This window comes from Lissotriton vulgaris, chromosome 7 (genome assembly GCF_964263255.1).
Source record: "Lissotriton vulgaris chromosome 7, aLisVul1.2, whole genome shotgun sequence".
Classification (NCBI taxonomy): domain Eukaryota; kingdom Metazoa; phylum Chordata; class Amphibia; order Caudata; family Salamandridae; genus Lissotriton; species Lissotriton vulgaris.
This window is the reverse complement of record NC_141695.1, coordinates 1,300,878,494-1,300,903,268: the sequence shown is the minus strand read 5'-3', so window position 1 is coordinate 1,300,903,268 and position 24,775 is coordinate 1,300,878,494. Positions and strand designations below refer to the sequence as shown.

The following is a 24,775-nucleotide window of genomic DNA, read 5'->3' as shown; positions in this document are numbered from 1 at the left end:
GTCACGGCATATGCGGCCACTAATTCTCCTGTACTTGTCCTCATACATGAACCATCCACATAAAGTGTCAGGTCTGGATTTGTCAATGGAACATCTGTTAAGTCTCGTCGGGGCTTTGTTACTGCATTAATGATCTCTATGCAATCATGCGGAAATGGATCTGTCATAATTGTAGGTAACAGTGTTGCTGGGTTCAAGATACTGCAGCGTCTGATTTCTATGTGTGGCTGGAATAGTGTCAATTCGTAACCTGTCAGTCGTGCTATGGTCAAGTGTTGAGTCTGGGTTCTGTTTAAAAGAACCTCTACAGAATGTGGGACTTGTACTGTTAACTGATGACCTAAAACAATTGAGTCGCTCTGTCTGATTGCTAGCGCTGTTGCTGCTACTGACTTTAAGCACGCAGGGAGTGCCTGGGCTACTGAATCCAATGTACTTGAAAAATAAGCGCAAGGCTTATGTGAACCTGCTTGATCTTGAGTGAGGACAGACAATGCTGTACCATCACGTTCTGTAACAAAAAGTGTGAACGGTTTGCTGTAACATGGTGTCGCTAAAACTGGTGCTTGGCATAATGCTTTCTTTAATTCCTCAAAGGCTTGTGTATGTTCCTGAGTCCAAGGGAGGGCAATCGAAGTTGCTGCCTCCTGCGTCGTTAACTGGATGAGTGGTTTAGCTAGAAATGCATATTGAGGAATCCATTGTCTGCAGTACGAGGTGAGGCCTATGAAGGCCCGCACTTCCTTCTGTGTCTGGGGTCGTGGCATATTTACAATTAACTGAATGCGATCGGGAGTGAGCTGTCTCCCCACTTTGGACAGCAAGTGACCCAGGTATACAACTTGCTGAACACAGAATTGTAGCTTCGAAGGAGACACCTTGTGTCCCTTGTCGGCCAGGAAATGTAAAACTGTCAATGATGCTTGTTCACATTCGGGCTCACTTCGTGCGGTGATCAGTAGATCATCGACGTATTGCAGTAAAGCGGTGTTAACTGGCATTTGAATACAATCTAGTTGTCTTTTCAGTGCTTGACTATAGATGCTGGGGCTTTCTGTGAATCCTTGAGGTGCGCGGGAAAATTTGAAACTTCGTCCATTTAAACTGAATCCGAAGAGATATTGGCTCTCCGGATCAATAGGTACACTGAAGAAAGCGTTCTTGAGATCAATTACAGTAAAGAACGTTGCTTCTGAATCAATAGCAGTCAATAGGGAAGAGATATCGGGGACCACAGGGTACTGTGGTACAATGCATTTGTTCAGTTCTCGAAGATCAATCACCAGCCGATATACTGGCGGTGCATTGGGGTCGGTACGTTTAAGAATTGGAATGATAGGTGAATTACAGACATTGGAGTCGGTCTCTACGACCACTCCCTGGGCAATAAGCTCTTCAATGATTTTCAGTAAAGCCACTACAGCATCGGGTGGTAACTTGTATTGTCTGATTCTGGGTAGAACAACTCCTGTCTTGAGTGTAACACGATATGGAGTGATATGCATACAACCTACGTCAGCTGGGCCTTTTGCCCATAGGTGATCTGGTACATTTTTCAATCTGACATCAAAATCTCGTAAAACATAATGACCCTTGAAATCCCGTAGAAAGAGTCTGACTCCCTCCGGGGAACAGCATATTATAGCTCCTAGAGCCTTCAGTGTTTTAATTCCTAACAGATTTTCTGGGCATGATTTCGTAAGTAACAAGTCTGTAACTCGGGATAATGGACCCACAGCCAATGGTACTGGTTCCGATACTTCATTTACAATAGGCTGTCCTGAAAAACCAAGGGAAACATTCTGTGAGCCTGAGTGGGGTGCCCCTGGGACTTCATTATGGCTGATTGTGGTACGGCTTGCCCCTGTGTCAATTAAAAACTTTCTGTCTTTTCCCAATACGTGACTGTGTACATAAGGACCTTCTTGATCTACAGGAATTTCAATAAGAGGCAAACCACCTTCCCTCTCTAGGCTGTTTCATGTGTATCGGGGGTAATCTGGATATGCAGATTGTGCATACTGGTACATCTGTTGCGATACTTGCTGAGTCGCGGCAATGGGCTGTGGCTGTGGTACTGCTACTGTCTGTGCTGTGTGGGATGGAGCATGCATAGGCTGTGTACTCTGCATTGGCTGTACATTTTGTGAGGTCTGTTGCTGGACCTGATCTTGTCTAGACGGATGCGGTCTTTCTTTAGTTTTACCTGTTAAGATGTTATGTTTCAGGACTGGGCATTCATGTACATAATGACCTGGCTGTTTACAATAATTACATGTCCCTTTAACGGGAGCTGTAGTGTGATTTGTCTGGGCCCCACCCTTTCTTTGACCGTCGGCGGGGACCGTCTGAGCTACTAACATTTTCATTTTCGTGTCTTTCATACGTTTCTGTTCCTGATCTTGTTCTTCTCTAATTCTGTTCTGATGATATTGTAACATTTGTAACATCTGGGATGGCGTATTTGCCTGCCAAGTACTTTCAACTTTGTACACTCTATTTTTAACTAATGGTAGGGAATTCTCGACTAATTTTGATACGAAAAGGTGTGGATATGACTCGCTGCTTGGTTGTAGGCCACTATTTATAATGAAACATTTCTCGAATCTTGAATAGAAGTCACTAGTATCTTCATCTTGTTTCTGTTTACAGGACGAGATTGCGTCCCAATCTTCCTTTCTAGTTGTCAATAATCTTGGCAAAACCTGTACTATTAATCCGGGTAATGCTTTAGTCTTGTCCCCAAGGCCTACTCCTGGGACCCGTTTGCTTTCTTCATCTTCTATTTCCGCCCATGCTATCTTTGTGTCCCCCACCTCCCAATCTTTTTCCTTTAATTTCTCGTAAATGCCCGTGGGCAACAGTACTTTTAACATTTTCATAATATCATCATACGTGTAATCCCCCATCAGTAACATGTCTTTAAGCTCTCTGTGAAAACCTGCCGGGTCTTTATCGTGACACGGAACTAGTTTCTTCATTTCTAACAGTTCTAACTTAGTCAGTGGTGTGTGAACATACACACGCTTCAAGACGTGATCCGTACCCATAACTGGGTGTACTTCTCGTAAGGGGTTCTGACTTTCAATGCCACTACCGCATTGCATGTGGTACATTTTTCTTTCTGGAGGCGGGGCGGGAACATATTCAGAGCTTATGAAGGTGTTATATTTATGTCGTTGTTCTAGAATTATTTGTATTAACTTGGTACTGAAACCTCTCCATCTATCCATGAGTAGTGCTTCTAATGTTTCGTGTAAGGGACCTGGATCGGAATGGTGGTTTCTGTACTTGATGAGGAGGTGCTGGATCATGTATACACCTGCTAATTTCTGCTCGTCTGGGGAAAGGTTCAAGAATGTCTGCGCTAACGTATCATCATGATATATGTCTGGGTTTTCGGCCCATAACACGGCTGACCGGGCTAGTTCCTGTTCATCCATAGAATTGAGTACATGGTACCCCATTCGGTCTCGAAGCCTTTTATCAGTTTCCTGGAACTGATGTTCTGAAGAATTCGGGTTTGTTAAAGCAGAGAGAAAAACTCTCTTGTTTTCCGGACGGATGCCCTTCCTAAGGTAGTTTCCCTTACCTACATACGCTATAGTATCTGTAGACCTTCCTGGTTCTGCAAGTTCTTCTTCCTCCTCGGAGGAAGCTTTTTCATTCCCTTTCTGGTGTGCCGTTATCACTGCCCTTCTAATTTTCTGGTACATACTGGCTATGCAAGCCCCCCTGTCATGTTTTCCTTCGGCTATATTTTGACCCCACTTTGTTAGTGCATCTAATTCACTTTGATCTGTCTCAGGCCTGTCTCGTTCTCTTATTAGACAATTTATGAAAAATCGTAATATCTGTGCTTGAATGTCAACTTTCTGTTTATCCATGGCATCCTTGATACTGTCAGGGTCTTTCCCTGTCTGAACAAACTCATATATTCTATCGAGACGCTCCTTCATTCCTACATAGCATAGCAAGATATCAGTGGCAGATCTTAACCGTAGTGATGCCAATATCATTAGATCGTTTCTTCCGGGTACTGGATCATATCTGCAAACTGACATGTTTTCCTTTAATGCGTCAAGGCGGGGGGACTGGAACGTAGGGAGACTCTGCGTGTCCCTGAAATTGAATCTGCGTGTTAATGGCGGGGTCCGAAGACCCGCAGTCGCACCTCCTGAAACGGATGCTTGGGCATTATCTCCCTGCGGAGTCTGGATCTGAACTTGAATTTGTCGTTTAGTAGGATCAGGTAGGACTTGTTTCGGTAGGTCAATCTTGGGTGCGGGAAGTGGCGGAGCTGGCGGAACGGGGGAGGTCTGTCGCGGTACTGGCGGAACATGATCTGGGGGCGTAGTGCCACCCCCGTCCCTGTCAGTGGGCAGGGCACGAACAGGCAGATTGGCGTAAGCTGGTGCTACATCCTCTAAATATGAATTTAGGAATATGTCTTTAGTAGTTTTATGCATTACTTTAGTTGGAACTAATGGTGGCGGTAAGTTTTTCCGTATTTCTGATAGGGCCTCAGGTGTACCTTCGGCCGCGAGATACATTCCGTTTACAAGATTGTTTCGGGCACGGTCTATTTGTTCTGTTTTTACTCGGATTCCTTCAATAACTAATTCATTTTCTTGGGCTTTTTCTGATTCTTTAAGTCTGTCCTCTCTACGGAGTGCTTTCTCAGCACGCTTATGTGATTCCTTACGCCAGAATTCTATGGCGTCTTTCTGTGATTGTCTAGCTTTCTTTTTCCATAATGCTTCTTCTACCTTCATGATGCACTCGGCATCCCATGTTCCGGTAACAGGCCATCTGTGTCTTTCGTCTAGGTGCTTGGTGTAATCGGCCCATAAATCTAGATATAATATGGCGTCTATGCCATGTTTGTGGTACATAAAGTTACCTGGAGTGTCCCTAGGGGGAATAGGAATTTCTTCCTCCAGTATCCCTTTCCTAGTTCCTATCTGCTTTAACTTGTTGAAAAACGGCATTTTGCTTACTTATTACTGAATGCTCAATCCTTATTCCTTAATACTGCTGACAGCTAGTTTATACGAGAAACACAAAAATGCACATTAAACGGTCACATTCATACCACGACATTAATCACATAAGAAGACATTTAAGACATAGATGACTACCCCCCTATACTGGATGTACTGCTCAACAGTACAGATACACTGGTGTAACAGTGCAGAAATTCGGAATACTAGATATACTGCTCAACAGTACAGATACACTGCCTAAAAACAGTGCAGACCGGACTTGTGTACCCAAACCCGTCTAGATACGACCCAGCAATGGTACTCACCGGGAAGCACGGAAACAGAAGGCCTCGGAAAACTCGACTGGACTCGACTCGGTACTTCGGAAAACTTCGGAAAACTTCGGAAAACCTCGGAAAACTTCGGAAACCTGGTGGGCCTCTTGACACCTCAGACCTTGCTTCTTTCGGCTAGGCTCTGGTCGGGATCCTCCGCACTCCTCACCGCCTCGTCTGGGCACTGATCGCAGTCTTCGTCACCTCCTTGGGTCAGAGGGAGATGCAGGAAATCCTGCCGGTACGCGTAGGTTCCGTCTAACTGACGGCAGGGGACAGAGCTTGCAACGCACCAACCGGCGCGTGAGGTGGGGGAGGAGTCCCTATTCGGGCGCCAAAATGACGTAAATAATTAATTTACTCTCTTAATTTCTATGCAGGTAAGTACTTAATCAATAACAACTCAATCGGAATGAAAAAAGACAGAGTCCGTGGTGTTAGAGTTTCTTAGGGGTTTTATTCCTCATAAAGGAATGGTCGTGACCAGGATATCATGTTCTGACCACCACAGGGGTGTCAGAAGGGATAGAGCCAACTTTATTGACATTACATAGCTTATATACTTGATTTATACCATAGGAAGTAGTGTAAGAGGCGTAACAGCTAAGAGAAGACAAGATAACAGTATGCACGTGTTACTAGTACGTAATCAAGAGGTGTGAACTAGGCGTGAACTGGAGGTGTGTGCTAGAAACGTCACTGATAGGTGACGCAAGTGGGTGGCACCAAGGGGTGGTGCTAACAGAATTGTTGCAATGTCAGCAGAAATCGGAAGCTTGGATGCGCGCGCAGCTGCATGACGTGTGATTGGAAGGGGTGCAGGGGACTTGACATTTACACTGACGGAAAGAGACAGAAGTCTGGCATGTCAGATCAACTTGTACTTTTATCGTATCTGATATCTGATGTTTAGGAACCATACTATCTGGGCGGAAAGGTCTCTAGGGCAGAAGCTATTCTATGCTAACTGTGGATGCGTGTATAAGCGCCTAAGAGTCTGCATGAGAAGCGTGGGGGCACGAGGCCTTCCATGGAAGCATGGTAACAGAGGCTATGAATTACTTGCACTGAGACAGGTCGGCCCTTTGGCTCTGCAGCTGGAGAGGATGTTTACTGGAGCTAGTAGGCAGGAATGCATTCTCGAGGAGCGGAACAGATAACTCGAAGGTTATAGTCAGTCTTGGCAGAAAGCAGGCTGAGCTGAGCGCGAGGGGCCGCGCTGGAAGTAAGTCAGAGTTCACGGGTACAGAGGTAGGCTGGGCAGAGGCTGTCAGAGTCGAAAGCCAGAAAAGAGGCTCGATGGCAGAAATTCAGGGCCTACTCTGCCAGAGCAGGAAAACATGTAAAGTGTACTACAAAAAGACGGTGGCATAGCATACTTAGGAACGGACTATATAATCCATTCAGGGTGGATCTGAAAGAGGACAAGTTAACGTTGGACGCAAATGTATTTGCGTCTTCATAGCTGACACAGGAGGGAAGTTACATGCACTTTAAGCTGGTACATGGAGTCGGTGGGGTACGCGCTAGGGAACATAACATGACCAAAAATTTATATTTCCTCATGCCTTGTAAAATCTTACAAGTGGAACGTTTCATTGGGACAAGATAGAGAAATGGAGTTTAGGCTCTCTAAATGTAGGATTTAATAACCCATCTTTTGGTAAAGGTGGTTTTTAAATTATGTGTTAGAAAATTTGAATTTTCTCACTTAACCATCCTGTGTGCCGCTGCCTTTTTGTGTATTCACCATCTGATTTTGGATTGACAGGAGCTGGGATGTGGATTCACACTAGACAGTCACAAGGGGGGTAAAGCATGTCCTGCTTTCCTGGGTAAATCATGAATAGACCTTTCTGCATTTAGAATGGTGGGAGGAATTTTCACTAGCACCTAGATATGCTGTGTCTGCTATGCACAATGATATCTCCACTTCCTGTAGTGAAGCTGGGCCAGGAAGGACAGAACTGGTCTTCACTGAGATCAGAGACTTTCTTCCTAAAACCTCAAAGGGAAAAATAGTATAAATATTGGGTTCCTGATCCCTGAACTTTAGAACGTGTTTGGACTAAGGAACCTGTCAAGAAGAAGAGCTGGAGAAGGTGTGAGAAGAAATTACCACTTTGATGTGTGCTTTGCTATGTTAGCATATAGTGGCTGCTTCTGTCTTGGGCAGTGAAAGGACTGGATTGGGCTTTCTCCAACTTATTTTTCTGAGTTTCTGCAAGAGCTTGAGGTAAAGCTTTCCCCAAGGTCAAGAAGTCTCAGGAACAGCAAAGGTCATCTGCTACCAGCACTGGGAATTGTTTTGTGCTGCAACTGATGAAAAAGCACATCAACGCCATCAACAATGCCACTGCTAGCTGTATGACCTGTTGGCATGGCAGAGAGCACTGCCCCACTTCGTAATGCAACCCTGGTCTCATTGACAACGACACCCGTTGCCACCACCGAACCGCTGCTTGCACCGTGATCTGAGGGCACCACACTCCCCACTGACTCACTTCACTTTGCTGTCCTGGTATCCCCGATGATGAGGATCTATGCCGAAATCGACGCCGCTGCTTGCACTGAGGCCCGGGGGTATCACTTGTAAGTTACTCGATGCACCCCCCGTCCCACACCGCAGCACTGACGTACAGACACCATTAACTCCATATCATCTACTGATGATATCGCTTCAGCAACGAAGATGAGTTTGCAACATGACCTGCCAGCACCGCAACAAGCCCTGTCCCACTTTGGCACTGTTGCCCTGGTCCCCCCTACACCACTGGACGCAGTCACCGAGCCGCTGCCTGCACCATGACCTGAGGGCACCTCACGCCGCACCGCTGCACTTTGCACATAGTCCCAGACACCTGCCAACACCAGCACTCGAGACTTCAACCTCACGGAGTTCAATCTCCAATGCAAATAACTACAAAAGCCCAATGACTTCTGCCCCAACCTCCGGTACCGATGCCTGCTGATGCTGCCTATTCAAATCTTATTGTAAGGCCCACAATGCCCTGCATTTGCAAGGAAGTGTTTGCCGGTCTTCTCGACACCGTAGCTGACCCTCCCTCCTGGAAGGAGCTACTGACTTCAAGGCACTGCATATTGTCTATTTTTGCAATATTCATATTTTGATTACTGCATGTTAGATTTTTATTGTTTTGGTCTTGTTTTACACAGATAAGTATTGGCTAATGTTTCTAAAAGTGATGCGGTGTCCTTTTGTAGTGTGTTCACTGTTTTACTGTGTGCTATGTGCAAGTGCTTAACACATATCCTCTGAGATATGCCTGATTACTCGTGACAAGCTACCAAGGGGGTGAGCAGAGGTTATTTTAGAAGGGTAATCCCCTTATCCTGACTAAAAGGAAGGATCCATACTTGGACAAGATGCATATCTCTGCCAATTAGAGACACCCATTTTTTTAAAAACCCCATTAGGGGGATGGCAGAATGTGAGATGGGGAAATTAGATGTGGAAGATAAAGAGATAGAACAGTCTTCCACCAAGTTCTTTCAATATCTTAATATGGGCGATTTAATGGTGTTACAAGATCAAATAAAGATGTTGTTTTAGAAACTCCTCCTTTCAATACCGAGGCTTTACCCCTAGCTGAAAGCAAAAGCTACAATAGTAGATAAGCAAAGAGGATTTAAAAATGGGGACAGCACCAGGTCATGATGATTTACCAAATGAATTATACATGACATTGACAGAACAGGTAATCCCCTTATTTGGCAAATTTCTGGCAGATATCTTTACGAAACGATGCCTGATACCACTAACTTGGGAAGAGTCTACAATCAGTAAGATACTAAAACCCAATAAGGATCTTAAATTCTGTGGGGCATATTTACAAATAAATGGCGTAGCACTGTGCTGAGCCAAATTCATCAGCACCTCGCCCGACAATTTTTAAATGCCTGCCAATTCACTGGCTTCACAAGAACAAGGTGCAACTATGTGTTTCCCCTAGCACTGGTACAAACAATCCATCTTGACCCTGTGCCTCATGAATTAAACCCAGATCTGTGGCTGGGTGTGAAAATGTTCATGGCTCCATCCATCATCTCCTTATGTTTGCTTTGTGCAACCTAAGTTGGAAGCTTATGCCCAGACGTGGGTCGCTTGCTTACTTTGCCACTGGGTTTAAGCTAGCCAGGATGATATGGGGGGTTACCCCAAAACCAGCCCCAGGGCGCTTATTTCGGATCCAGGGAAGACCTGACTTAGCACTTCAGGCTGGACTGCTCCATGAGGCACAGGGTGTGTGCTGCAGAATGCTGCACACATGAAAAGAGCTGAAAATCTCTTTTCAAACACCTGGTAATCCATGGCGTTAGAATAGCACTGTTTTTGAACTGCCTTAGCTTTTCAAATCTGGGGCAGCAGCAAAAAAAATGGGTGTTGCAGTGGGATGCCCACAGCAACACCTATTGCACGCCTTTTGCCGCGGAGAATGGCGGTAGAAAGGGGCATATTTACAAGGTGGTGTCAACCCAATGTCCATAGACACAATTGCCACTGCACCTTCCCCGAGAACTGGAAAATCAAAGAAGTCAATGCCCTACTAAAGAAACCATTGGCAAACCTCAGAAAAATCAACAACTACTGACCAATCTCCCTGCTCTCGTTCCCAGTCAAAGTATTTTAAAAATCCATCAACAAAGAAACTCTCCTCACATCTGGAATGGAACCTCCGACTCAACTATTTCCAATCCAGATTCCACAGCAAACACAGCAGGTGACAGCCCCCACTGTGGCTACAAACAATATCCAAGCACTACTCGACTGAGGAGAGACTGTGGCTCTGATCCTCCTAGACCTAGACATCTCAGCAGCCTTCAATACGGTCTCCTACCCCATACTCATCAGAAGTCCCCTCATCAAAGGTCTAGCTCTCAGATGGATTGTCTCTTTACTCACTGGGAGAATACAAAAGTCTGCCTTCCCCCTTCTCCTCTGAATTCAAGTACATTGAACTAGGCCAAGGATCCTCACTCAGCCCCACCCTCTTCAACACTTATATGACACCTCTGCCCAGCATCTCCAAAAACCATGGACTCAATATCATATCCTATGCTGATGACACAGAACTCATCTTCTCCCTCTCCAAAGATACCACCAAGACCAACTTCCACAACTAAATGACAGACATCACCAACTGGATGTAGGAAAACTATCTGAAGCGCAACTCGGACATGAAAGAGGTAATGATTTTTAGTAACAAAAGCTCCCCACCAGATACATTCTGTTAGCCATCAGAATTTGAATCAATCCCTACCCTCACTTACCACGCTAGGAACCTCAGCCTTATTCTGGACAACACGCTAGCCATGACAACACAGGTCAAGTCCATCTCCTCCAACTGCTTTTTCATCCAATGCATGCTTTGTAAGATAATGAAATCACTACCCCAAAGCTCAAGTCGTACCGTCATTCCGACCCTCACCTCCAGCCGACTGGAATACAGCAAAACTCTCTATGCAGGTATAGCAGCTCACCTCCTCCAAGGACTTTAGACCAGAAAGAAAGCCGCAGCCAGACTCATCCTAGATCTCCCTAGATTAACCCACATTACCCCCTACCTCAGGAAACTCCACTGGCTCTCAGTACAAAAAAGATGCCCGTTCAAGCTCCTGACGCATGCATACAAGGCCAAATACAACTGTGGACCCGCCTACTTATACCACCACCTAAATATCCATCTGCTGACCAGACACTCCTGCATCCCTTTCTCTAACCTGCACCCACCATATTCGAAGTAGCAGATGCAAGGATTGCTCCTTCTCCTACCTAGAAGCAAAAACATGAAATGGGCGGAATATGTGATGTTACAACGCATACCATTACAACGCATGTTTTGACAACAAGAACCATTACAACACATGTCTATAAGTATACATTGAAACGGCCATTACAATGCATACTAATATGACACATACCAATACAACGAATACCATCACAACGCATAACAATTAAACTGTTTTAAACATAGACAGATATTACGTGTGCAAAAAGTAGTGAAAAAAAAAACAACGATCAATACTTTACAAAAAGATTTTAATGAATAAATAATGTGTAGGGCTATAAATCATTTTTTTTAAATCCAATGTATTGGCAAAACAAGCATATACAACCAAAACAATGAAAACATGCCCTTACACTAGTTTCACTACAACATCGCAGCAATCATCTACTCAAAATGACCACCATTCTGAAAACAGAACATTTAAAAGAACATTTTACACATAACAAAATATATAATATTCTGGCAAGTACTAAATCATGCTGAAAATTCAATTCAATACATATTTTCTTTTAAATGTTCATTAACCGCAAACGTATAAACTGACTACTATTTTGTCCTCAGTGGCACACTGACCTCCCTGGTGATCACACGCAGCTGCAGTAGCAAGATAGTCGTGAAAGCTTCGACTTCAAACACTGCCATCTATTGACTGAAGTAAGCAAAAGTTGTAGTCGAAATCTAAAATTACTTTTCCAGATATAGTAAAATCACAAATCTTGTAGGAACAGGTACAGCAAAACAGTCCTCTTCTTCTAAATAAAGTGAGTGAATGCTTAACATAAATCAAATTTAATTTTAAGTAAGAAAAAAGCTCAAACATACATTGTACGTTTTTTCTAATACATTTATAGATTTTGAAGAGAGACATAAACATCCCAAAATTAATTTAAATCTCTCAAAAAAATCCATCAGTAAGTTTTTAAAAAAGTATTTTTTTAAGCTGAAAATAAATTAAGAAAGTTTAGCTTTTAAATAATTCATTTATATTGTGAAAAATGCTGAGCAGTAGTCTAAGGCAAAATTAGTATTATAACTCAGCCAGGCATTTGCCTCAGTGATGGCCTCAGGGAATGTGCAGGTCAGTAGTGGGGGACAAAATTACTTTTATAACTCAGCAGGTTGTTTCGCTCAGTGAAGGTGCTGGTCAGTGGTATAAGATAACATTTGTATTCTAACTCCACCCTGTGATTGCCTCAACGGAAGATGCAGGTCAGTGGTATCGGACAAAATTACTATTCTAACTCAGCAGGGTACTTGCTTCAAGAAAGGTGCTGGTCAATAGCGGGAAACAAACGTACTATTCTAACTCTACAGTGTGCTTGCCTCAGGGAAGGTGCTGGTCAGTGTTCATGGGTAAACTTACCCTTCTTACTCCACAGGGTGCGTGCCTCAGAAAATGTGCTGGTCAGTAGCGGGGGGCAAACATATTATTTTACTCCGCAGAGGACTTGCCTCAGGCAAAGTCCAGGTCAGTGGGGGGTACAAAATTACTTTTCTAACTCCACTGTGGGCTTGCATCTGGGAAGGTGCTGGTCAGTGGTGGGGGCAACATTTGTATTCTAACTCAACTGTGTGCTTGCCTCAGGGAAGGTACTGGTCAGTGGTGGGGGGCAAACTAAACTTTCTAAGTTTGCAGGTGTTTGCCTCAGGGAAGGTGCTGGTTAGTGTTGAGGGGCACACTTACGATTCTAACTCTGCAGGGTGCTTGCCTCAGAGAAGCTACTGGTCAGTGGTGGGGGACATAATTAATATTCAACCTCACAGGGTGCTTGCCTCATGTAAGGTGCTGGTCATGTTTTGATTTAACAAATATAAACAAAACAATGTAAATACATACAATCATTATCTTTTTTTAAACAGCTCGGATGAACTCCATCTAAAATCAATAAAATCAAGACCATCAAATTGACTTAAGAACATCAACTCAACCAATTGTTCAACAATCTGAAGTCCTTTCATAGGTAATACAGTTCAGAAACTTAGGCCCCCATTAGGATGACGGGCGGACTTGGTCCGCCCGCCATCCCGTCGGAAATAGGGATCGCCCGCCATAAGGGTGGGGGTCCCGATGGTGGCATTAGGATGCGCCCACCACAGTGGCGGGCGCATCCTGTATTTTCACCATTGCGGCAGGCGGTGCTGAAAGCGCCACCCACCGCAATGGTTAAAATGCACTTTGTGTATTTGAAAGCACAACATGACAAGCACCGCGCAGTGCCTGCCATGTTGCACTTTGAAAAGCAGGGGGGGGTACCTATGGTGCACCCCCATCCCCGAAGTCCCTTGGGGCCCGCAACGGGCCCCCGCAGGGATTCTCCGCATGCCTTTCCGTGGCGGCATTTCCGCCACGGAAAAACATTCAAATTGGCCGATCATAATATGGCTGGCGGTGTCTCATAGACACCGCCACCATATTATACCTTTTCCGCCCCGGTCGCCTTGCGACCAGGGCGGGAAATCGACAGACGGTCTTACCATCCGCCACGGTCCCCCCCGCCATCCTAATATGGCGTGGGGGTTTTCAGGGCAAGGATGGCGGGCGGATCGCCCCCCGCCATGACGGCGGTGGCTACCACCAGCCTCGCAGGGGCGATCTGCCTGCCATCCTAATGGGCCCCTTAATGTTGCAACCAAATCTAACACAACAAAGCAAAGTAAACATCATTTATCAAAAATACACTTTTCCTATTACACCTACTCAACATCACCCAAAAGGCAGAAATCAAGATCACTAAAAACAGCTGAAGAAACTACATCAGCAAAAGGGCAAACAAGCCAACAAAGGAACCTTACCAAGGTGAGGCATACTACTTCATCTATATAAAATGCCTCTTTATCTTTTAAAAGGAATCAACAACAACCCTATAAAAAATTACAGCTGGGGAAATCTAAATCAAACAATGTAATAAATAACCTGTTCTTAGAAACCTTACTACACAACCAATGAACTTTTAACCAATTTTTTTGCAGGTTGGAGTGAACAGAAATTTCAAATAAGAAAAGCGCAAAATAACAGCAAAACAGTGTAAAGCATATATTCTGTAATATACATTGTCAAACATGTAAAATGAGCAACATTTTGTTTACAGATCAAATGTTTATTTTTAAAAGTAAAAACTCTTTTTTCCCGTCTTTTACAGACATATACATAATGGTATTAGATAGACAAGCCATCTATGTGAAATCCCAAAGAGGTCATCGAATCCTAAAGCAAGGTGGCTAAATTTATTGTAAGGAGAGATTAAATGAGCCCTGGAGTCATTGGAGGTGTGTGCTGGTAATACTCATCCCATTGCACAGGCAGAGCAGTTACTCTTGATGACACCATTGAAAGGAACACAGAGCACAAACTCTGCAATGGAGATCAAGGTTAGGGAAAGCATTAACCAAATGAAAGAATTTGATCCACCTTCAATGAACCCCGTGGCACAGTTTTGAGGGAAGTATCCCAACACATTCCTATACATGTAGTGAGTTGTATGTCCACTATTCCAAACGTTCGCAGAATTATACACAAAAAAAAGCAAGTAACCCTCAATTTGTGACACCCCAAAGATACCCTGTTAAAATTCCTCCTGAACTAACTGGTACTATTACTAATGAGACCTTTCTTTTGCATGACAATAAAAACCCTCAGCAAAAAAATACTAATCTTAAGCACACCCTGTAATGTGAAATTGGAGACCAGTTTTATTTAGATGATGGATGGGACGTTTAAATCTACAACCCATCTAGTCACCCATAAATACACTATTCATCTCTACATTAATAACACTGTAGTTACCTCAGTATACAGTTTACTCCCTGATATGCAAACCTCAACTTACACTCAATTTTTAACAGTGCTAAAATCTAAAACACAAAATAAAAAACCTAGAAAAGTGATAGGTGATTTGAATTATCAATGATTAACAATTACATAACCAAAATGTATCCTCATACCCGAGTTCAAGGATGTTTTTGTCACTTTCACAGGTGTATTGCAGAAAAATTTAAAAACCCTTAGTTTAGGATTACATATAAGACAATAAACTGCAATTTGAGTTAAAAAAACTGCCTTGTACTTTGTTCCTCCTGACTGTGTAGATGAATACTAGCATCAATTACTAAATCTGGTTATTTTACTACAAATGAAGACAAGTTGGGCGCCCTACTAAATTACTGTGAGGACACATGGATTGGCCATATGAGCAGGTTCGGTTGCAGGGGGAATCTAAGGTTTCCTGTGAAGTGGTGGAACTGTTACACAGCCTGCTCAGAAGAATAGAAAGACCAATAATGCCATAGATGAATGGCACAACTCCTTCATTAAATCACTCTGAAAACCACCCAAACTGTTATCATTTCTTGGAATTTTTGAAGAAGAAATACAGTTTTCAAGAAATTAGAATAGCGCAATCATTGCCTGGTAGTCTGAACCCACAAATTTCCAAAAAAAGCAAAAGAAATATCATAGAGACTATTGAGACAAATTGAACAGTTTTCGTTGAAGGTAGCTCAAGATTACCTGAACAATATTATACATGTACTACATTTCTGCCTATCACTGGCACCTATTCTCACTTGCCTGTTTTTTTAATGTTTTTTTATTTAACTGCCATCTTTCAAAACATTTTTCCAAACAACCAAAAAAGTTAGGTTTCCTGCCTTCAGTTGTCTTCTTTCTTTGGCTCTTGTACTTTTGTAAAATTCAAAAATTCACCACGAGTCTGCAGCTCACTAAATATCCAAAGTATCAAATCAAAAGAGACACAGATTGGCATAAACATAATTTATAGTAAACCCACTGCTGCAAAAAATACTTTGTAAACTACAAAAAAAATGCATTCCCCCAAAAACAAAATCCTAAAAAGGAAATACGTTTGGCCAAAAAACAAAACAAGAAATCTATAGTTGCAATCCTCTCTCCCTCCATTTTCCGTCAAAAGTTTGGCAAACGTCAAAAAAGCAGACTTAAATATGGTGAAAAATACTGCTTTAAATTAAAATCTCCATTTTGCCATCTGTGCCAAAATTCCATGTGCTCGAACATCCATGAATATGCTAAACTTTTTTTTTAAAACTCAAAGCACCAAAAAGTAAAAGGAAATATTGTTACTTTTACACATTGGTTCGAAAAATGTTTTAATACATCTATCCACATACTTTGGGGGCGATTACGATGTTGTCATTAAGCCTCTGACCTTAGGTTGGAGGCTTTATGACCGACATTGCCGGTTTCACTTCTGACCGGCTGATTACGATACAGCCAGCCAGTCCAAATTGAAACCAGCGGTCATTCAGGATTGCTTCAGATGAGTTCAAGGAGCCCGTCAGCCAGTTGGAATTAGAGCGTAATCCATATGGAGGGCAGTTTATGCCATCCAGATTATGATGCATGGTTTCCGGTAGGGTTTACATGCCGGTTTTTCCGACATGGAAACCCTGTCAGAAAGCGTGTTTTAGGGCCCCTAGCATGGACCCCTTTCCCTTACAGTCTTCGGTTGGGGGCGGAGAGGGCACCTATTGTGCCCCCTGTTAATCCCTGCACCTTGTGGCAGGCACGTTGAGGTGCCTGCCACAGGGTACAGGGATTAACACAATCTCCTATTTCTCTACAGAAGCTTGTGTTACGGCAGTAACACAAGCTCTCATGGAGAAATCGAAGAAAGCAACCGCACCATGTGTGGTCGCTTATAATTAGGCAGTTGGTACCACCAACCGGAGGTCGGTCGGTCACGTTTCTGCTATGGTGTCATCGAAGGAAACTCCAACGGACATCGTAATAGACCCCTTTGTTTTTTTAAAACCAAAAGTGAAAAAAAAACAATCAACCCAACATGGGCCCACAGCCGTTACCTGTATAGGAATGAAAATGTGGTTATAAAATTTGAAACATACATCAAAATACTAACATCTATCTAAGTACCTCCCTCCTCACTCCTTACAATAAACTATGCCACCCACAATCTCTATTCAATAAATAAAATGTGTGCAGCTCTTCCTTGCTTCCGATCTTTACGCAACACTCCATCAACAGTAGAAACAAACGCACAACCGCACAAGTCATCTGTAAAAGTAAAAAGAAAAAAAGGCTATTTCACCCTTTCCTTGAATGGATAACCATAGGAAAAATCTAAAAAAACACGTTTAAAACATATTAATTTACTCCTTTGGAAAAGTTATTATTTAAAAATATAATACAGAATTGATCATGTTTATTTTAATTTAATGAGCATTTCTAATTCACTATTATATACTTTTTCAATTAAATATATCTTTCTGAGTGTACATATAACCCTTTTTACGTTAGTTTAAATGTTTTGTTAATTTATTATATATCAAGTAATATTTCTAAATATTTGTTTTTTAAATACTACACACCCCTACAAAAAAACTATTTCTGTATCATCCCATGCCAGATTGTAAATGTTAAACCCTCAAAAAAATTATTTTAATTATTAGAAATATTTTAAAATTTGTAATATCATACAATTATATTACTAAACAAGTATTAAAAAGAATATTGGGGCATTAATACACTCCCCCACCCGAAACCCTTATTTCCCATGCATCCTGTTCTAGAGAAAGGGTGTCAAACCCTCATAAGTATTATTTTTATGTATTATTAATTTACTTAAAATGAATTTTAAATTTAATATTCATTAATACCCATGTAGTAAAATTAATACCTGAGTAATAATACATTCCTCACTGAAACCCCCTAGTTCCCTTACTTTCCGTGCCATTCAAGGGGTGTCACACCCTCATAAATATTTGTATTGAATTAATATTAAATTACAAAAAATTTGCAATAAAATATTCATTAACATCCGGCTAATAAAATTAATACCTGAGTATTAAAACACGCTCCCACCCAAAACGCCTAATTCCCTTACATCCTGTGCTAGACAAAGGGTGTCACACCCTCATAAGTATTCATTGTAATTATTATTAAATTGCGGTAAGAGAATAATAATTACACCGACTAAAAATATTAAATTAATCATTTTGGAAACAATACAATACCAATAGTATTATTAAATACAGTACTACTAAAATAAAATGAATAAGTTCATAGTACTTACCTGAACAAATACCTTAATTCTCAATGTAATAGCAAGAGCTGTAATGGCACATGGGTTGTAATGACATGAGTTTTAATAGCATGCGTTGTAATGGCACATTTGTTGTATTGGCTGCATTGTTAACCCCTTCCGTGCTCATGATGAGCTCAGCTCGTCATTAGGCACGGTGCTCGTGTGCTCATGACGATCTGAGCTCGTCATGACCACACCCATTTACATTATGGTCCAGCACAGCAAAAGAATCTCCCAAGCAGCGATGGTGTTAAGGAATTACTATGTAATGCCTGCATTGTAATAGATGTTTCCCTATGAGCGACTCTTTCATCTAAAAACCTCCCCATTTATTTTTGAGTTCCAAAAGTCCATAAACACCTGGCTAGTTGGCTAACCAACTGGACCCTGCCAGCCTCTGGATACACTCATGGGTGACAAAAAGCTCTTTAAAAATCTACTCATTAATTAATTTATTGAATTTTCTGCAATCAAAAATATTGAATGTTTGCATACCTGGTAATTTCATTTACTAAATGAATAAAGCCTGTAATTTTGACTGATTTGCTAACAAACCATCTTCTTTGTCCTGGAGTCAAAAAGGTTTCCCTGTAATTTGAAATTGGTGTACTGATATTAGCTCCACGAATACACATTCAGCAAATAACCAGCAGTCCATAAGACCGTGACCAATTGGTTTGATTATTACACCAGAGCCCTAAAGTATAGGAAATTATGCTGCATCACATTCTACATCCACCATACTCAAAATAACCCTGCAGAGTGATAAAGAAAGAGGAATGGTGTCATTCGCCTTTTCTGCTTGGTCACTGTTTTCTTTTACCTTTTGCTCAACCCTGTATTTTTACTGGCTTTAAAACTCTGCACACTTAAAGCCTACTAACCAAAGGTAAAGTGTCTGTACTCCCCCTTTAAGTATGGTTACATTTGCATATTCCTAATTGGTAGATTTAATTGTGCCTTTACGGCCCTAGTATATGGCACAAAATGCACCCAGGGCCTGGAAGTTAAATGCCGCTAGTGAACTGCTACCCCTATTATGCCATCCAATACAATGGAAGTGCAAACAAGTCCTCAGGCCTTCCAATGTAGCTTGACTGTAGAAGTTTAATAACTGCAAGTTGACCTGTCCAACTAAATCTTTTTGACAGATCTTAACCCCCCTTTTTATAATGTATGTGTCCGATGTGCAGGCCTTACAGCTTACAAAGCAGGGTGTATGGTATTTAGAAGTAGTGCACATTTTATGTTATTATGTCCTCACAGTGACTAGCCCCCAAAAGCTATTTTTCATAATGGCTTGCCTATTCATCCTATGTTGAAAAGTAGAGAAACATTAAAATCCTAATGCTGTATCTCATGAATGGTAATAGCTAGAAAAACAAACATAGTTTAATATTATTTAAAAAAATCCAATTCAGTGGTGAAGTTGAACAAATATTAAAGAAAAAAAACTTTTACAAGCGTACTTTTTTCCCTGCCTGGAGCTCCTGGAGGCTAATTTGCATAAAAGGTCTTCATAGTAGTAGTCCAGAAAGGAGAGATCTAGTAGGAAATTGCAATTGGTGTGCTGTCCCAAAGCTTTAAAAAACAAATTCCAAAAACAGGACTAGTAAAGCTGCCTATGAGCGGTAGCAGTGAACAATGAGAGGGTAGGTGAGCAACAGAGTTGAGAGTTATAATAAAAGCCAAGGAATATGGGAAGAGATTGTAGAAGGAATAGATGGGGGGTCAAGAAGCAACACAGAGATCATGGGAGTAGGGATATGAAGAGGGAATCAGTACATAGAACTGAGGGGTACAGAGGAAGAAAACACATTTACTACCATGGAATTCTAAAAGCCAAAGAAAAATTGTAAGTACCTGAATTTAAATATTAGAAAAACACTAGTCGTCCAGTCAAAAGCATGGTAAAGAACCTGTGCTCCAGGCAGGGGACAAACACAAGAAATGGGGAAAAAATCATGGAATATGAAACAAGCAAATGAGTTTATAAAAAAAAACCAGTCAGTGATAAGCCGTGGTCTAACAAAAACCCCTGTAAATATTTTAGACAATAGGTCTTTTAGCAGCAGATAGGTAAAGCTGTGACTTAAAAAGGGCTCCCACAAAATAGGAAAGACAATCAATCTCAGCGAAAACGTGTGAAGACCTACACAACAGATTGCAAGTGTTATTTCGAAAGTAAAGTGGAACAAAATATAAAGGTCGAACTAAATAATTGTAATAATGAATGTTTGAAAATGTTAGACTAAGCCAATTGGTTCACTGAAGAGTTCTTCAATATATAAAAAGGAAAAACTTGAAGATAAAACTGATAAGAGGAATAAGTTAACCTTGTTTTTGGGGCATCATGCTAGTGCTGTTCTCAGTTGTAATAGTTGTCGTAATAGTAGTAGTAGCTTGTATAGTAGCAGCAGCAGTAGAAATCACTTTGGATGTAGTAGTTGTAGCAGATGCTCCTTTTGATATAGTAGTATTGGGTGTAGTGGAGACGAGATTGAGGTTTACTTCTTGTGTGACGGTTAACACTGTGAATCCAAGGTCTTTTACGTGCTGTGCTATCCAGTCTGCGTAGTAAGATGCACGGGTGTAGACTCCTGGGTATCTGGGCAGAGCACAATCTTCTCCCCAGCTCACAATTCCGGCTAGAAGCCAGATGCCGGCAAATTGGCATACCAAAGGACCACCAGTGTCTCTCTGAAACAAAAGAGATCAATTGTTACTCATTGCAATTCATTTTATTTTTTTTGAATGCAGACCAAGACATAACAACATTTTTCTCTACATATTTTGAGACAAAAAAAGTCTTTTTTCCCATTTGAATAAGGTTTCAGGAATTTGAAGCACCTAGATAATACTCGTACCAGGCCTGCCAACATAATATAAAAATTCACAGTTCGATTGCATTGTGGTGAGGTAGAAGCCATGGAAACTGGGCACAGCCAAGGACAGGAGCAGGTCTTTGAGCACCCACAATTTCTAAGTTATGACACATACCCCCCTATAACTAACTAAAAACCTACGGCCATAATTCCAAATTGTGATTTTCTAATTAAGATTCTTTGAGAATTGCAATTTAGAAGTTGCAATCCTTAATGTATGAAACCCATCGAGTTTCACTTAACAATTCCTAATGGGGTCGCAATCGACCTACCTCATGAATATTAAAGAGGTAGGTCAAAATTTGCAACCCATATGGAATTGTTGCCATCACAGGGATGATTGCCCGCTGCGGTCAGCAGACCACCACTCATGACTAATTTTTAAAAGAAGAATATCAATATCAAGAACATTTGTTGAGTGGAACACATCATCCAAAGATGTCATGGTGCTTGCGTACGACTCTACATCAGCTGAAGGTCAGAAATAAGGGATGCTATTGGTAATCAAACAGCCAAGTTTTTAGTTCCATGCGAAATCGATTGAGATCTGTAACAGCAAGCAGATGGGATGGGAGTTTATTCCAAAGAGTGGGTGCAAGAAAGGAAAACGATTTCCCGCCATTCTTGGCGGTACGAAATCTATATGGAGTAAGAAGGGATTTAGTACTTGACCTTAATGGCCTAGTTGGCTGGTACCAGTATGTTTTTTTGCAAAGTAGCTGGGCCCGCGTCCGTGCATATTCTTATGCACAAGACTAAGGATCTTGAAATGGGTTTGCTTCCTAATGGGAAGCCAATGAAGTTGCTTCAGGCTCAATGCTGATGGAGACCTGGAGGGCAGTTCAGTACCAGCCTGTCAGGCGTGTTCTGCAGGACTTGAAGCCTGGAATAAAGTTCTTCATTGATTGAGGTTAGCAGAGCAATCCCATAATCAATCCGGCTTCTAATCAGTCCCCGAACGAGTGGCATCCTCGATTAAATTGGAAACCATTCATTTTTTTTTCATAAACTATGTATGATTCCATAGCAGGTGCTGATTATTTGGGTTACATGATTTTTCATTGATAGCTGTGCGTCAATCAGTACTCCTAGATTCTGCACCACTGATTTTGGTAATGGACAAGGAGCCAGGTTATGGGGCCACCAGTCGTTTGACCACACTTTGTGTGCCCTACCAAAAAGAATAACTGCAGTCTTGCTACCATTTAGCTGAAGATGGTTGGTGCTCATCCAGCCGTCGAAGTGGGTCATGCAGGTTTTAAAGCTGGTTTTAGTGTCGATAGGGTCAGGACCTAGGGTGATCAATAGATGGATGTCATCAGCATAAAACACCACGTCGAAGCCATAGGACCCGATCACCTTGGCCAGTGGAGTCACATAAAGATTAAAGAGCACAGGGCTTGAAATTGAGCCCTGAGGGACTCCTATCTTTACTGGCCGGCTGCAGGAGACTAAGTTGCCAATCTAAATGGTGATGGTTCAGTCAGTTAGATAGCTTCAGAGCCATTTCAAAGCCTTACCTCTGACACCCATCTCTCAGAGCTATTGCTCTAATATGCTGCGGGAGATGGTGTCAATGGCGGCTGATAGATCCAACAGGAAAAGCAGGGCTGACTGCCCGTTGTCCTGCGCCAATCTGATGTTATCAATGACTTCTACCAATGCTGTTGTGGTACTATGGGCGGCCCTGAAACAGTATTGTGACGGATCTAACAAACAGTGAATCTCCAGATGGGCGGTGATTTGCCGATTAATCAGGGACTCGAGTGCCTTTCCAAAATAATGAAGCAAAGAGATTGGTGATAATTGCTTGGTGCCTGACTTGGGGTCAGCTGTATTTTTTTTTTAAATCGGCATGACTTTAGCCGCTTTCCGTACAACTGGGACTACTGATTGTACAAGAGACACATTGCATAAATCAGTGAGATCACTGACAAGCAAAGGGGCAATAGCTGAGAAAACGTGTGGTGGAACTGGGTCCACTGGAGAACCATATTTAATTTTAGCCAGGGCGATTGTCACTACATCTGGATTTACCAAAGTGAACTCCTCTAGAAGAGGAACAGTGACAACAGAATCACTGTCAAACTTTTTTATGTTTATGGTATCAGAATCCAGAAAATAATTGTGAATAGCAATAATCTTTTCCTGAAAAAACGTGGAAAGTGAATCAGCCCAGCCTTGTGAAACAGAGACGCATGGCTGGGTAGGAGAGGTGGTAAATTCCTTTAACATTTTATAAAGTTCCTTATTGGAATTGGCAGCCGTTTCAGTTCTATTTGTAAGAAAGAGTTTTTTTGCCTGTCTAATATTGACCAGATAATTTAGATGGATGAGTTTATACTTTTTTCGGTCTTCAGTACTTTTGCTCTTTCTCCATTTACATTCAGCTGTCCTACAGGAACGTTTTTCTATTTTTAGTTGTTCTGTGAAGCAGGGTGCCGTTCTGGGCTTAAATTAGACCCTTTTAAAGGGGGTCACGATATTCAGCGTTGTTGTAATTGCTGCCTCAAAAGAGGTAGCAGCCTGGTCAACACTTTCAGTGTGGAATGAAGGAGTGGGGCTGAAATGGGCAGAAAAGGTTGTGGGGCTAACTTTCCACCAAGGCCTTCTCCATGTAGATTTATTACTAAAATCATTTTTGGTGGTGACTACGGGTATAGAGAATTTTAGCAAATCATGGTCGGACCATAACAGAAGGAAAGGGAGCTCTGCTCTTATGCTAGTATTAATCTTGAACAAGAGGTCAAGCTTATGGCCAGCTGAGTGGATGGGTCCCACTACCATTTGGACCATCCCCAATGTATTTAAATTGGTGATCAATTGATTAGTGTCAGGATCGAATAGTAATTCGGCATGATAATTGAAATCACCATTAAATTCTCAGCTGCTGAAACATGGGGGGGCAATAACTATGAGCAGACTGTGTATAAAATGTGTTTTCGGGCTGAGAGGTCTATATACTAAAGTGCCTCTCCAGGTTCCCCTAGACTGTTTTTCAATCCTAAAGATGCATAGTTCTAACTGGTCAGGGGTAATAGATTCTAGCATGGTAATTTCCAGTCCTGCCGTGGTGGAAATTGCTAAACCTCCACCTCTCCTGATGTTTCTCTCTAGCCTAGTTAGATGGTACGGGGGCAGTTGCTAAATCAGGGGAGGCATGTTCATGAAGCCAGGTTTCAGTAATGAAACAAATGTCGGGATCTTCTATGTCCAAAAGACTCCATATTTCTATTGTATACTTAGGAACTGAGTGGGCGTTAAAATATAGTCCTTTTAGTTGTTTAGATATCTTAGCAGTGTCAGAATCTGTGCTACACTTCAATGGAGATTTAGGCGAAGGAACTTGTTCATTAAGGCCACTATGCACACAGGGGATAGCTATATTCTCCAGTGCAACTCGACAGCCCTCAAGAAGAGTGGGCCTATGAGGATTGTTCAGACATTTGAGCTCTTGGATTGAGTAGCAGAGTATATCCATAACTTACATTCACCAGGGTATATTAGTTATGGAGAGAGAACGGGTAGAGGTTCTGGTGGCTGGCAATGGTCGGGCGTGGATGAGTGCAGACCGTCTTGTGTGCGTCTGTGCCCTTTCCTGCCTTAAGTAGGTATGGAAAAAGTAGCCTAGCATATCTGGAGTGCTAACCTCCATTTTTGGTCAACACACCAGAAGATGAG

The 24,775-nt window shown here is 42.1% G+C and overlaps 1 protein-coding gene across 3 annotated transcripts in view; it reads right to left on the bottom strand.

Annotated features, from left to right (window-relative positions):
• The window catches only part of LOC147703539 (serine protease 27-like), a 495,151-nt gene that overhangs the window by 121,232 nt on the left and 349,144 nt on the right, over positions 1-24,775 (bottom strand). For all 3 annotated transcript variants that reach the window (XM_086928926.1, XM_086928927.1, XM_086928928.1), the window contains exon 6: positions 20,546-20,909. In XM_086928926.1, the coding sequence (XP_086785052.1) occupies positions 20,546-20,909 (364 nt within the window). The remainder of the gene's footprint in view (positions 1-20,545; positions 20,910-24,775) is intronic.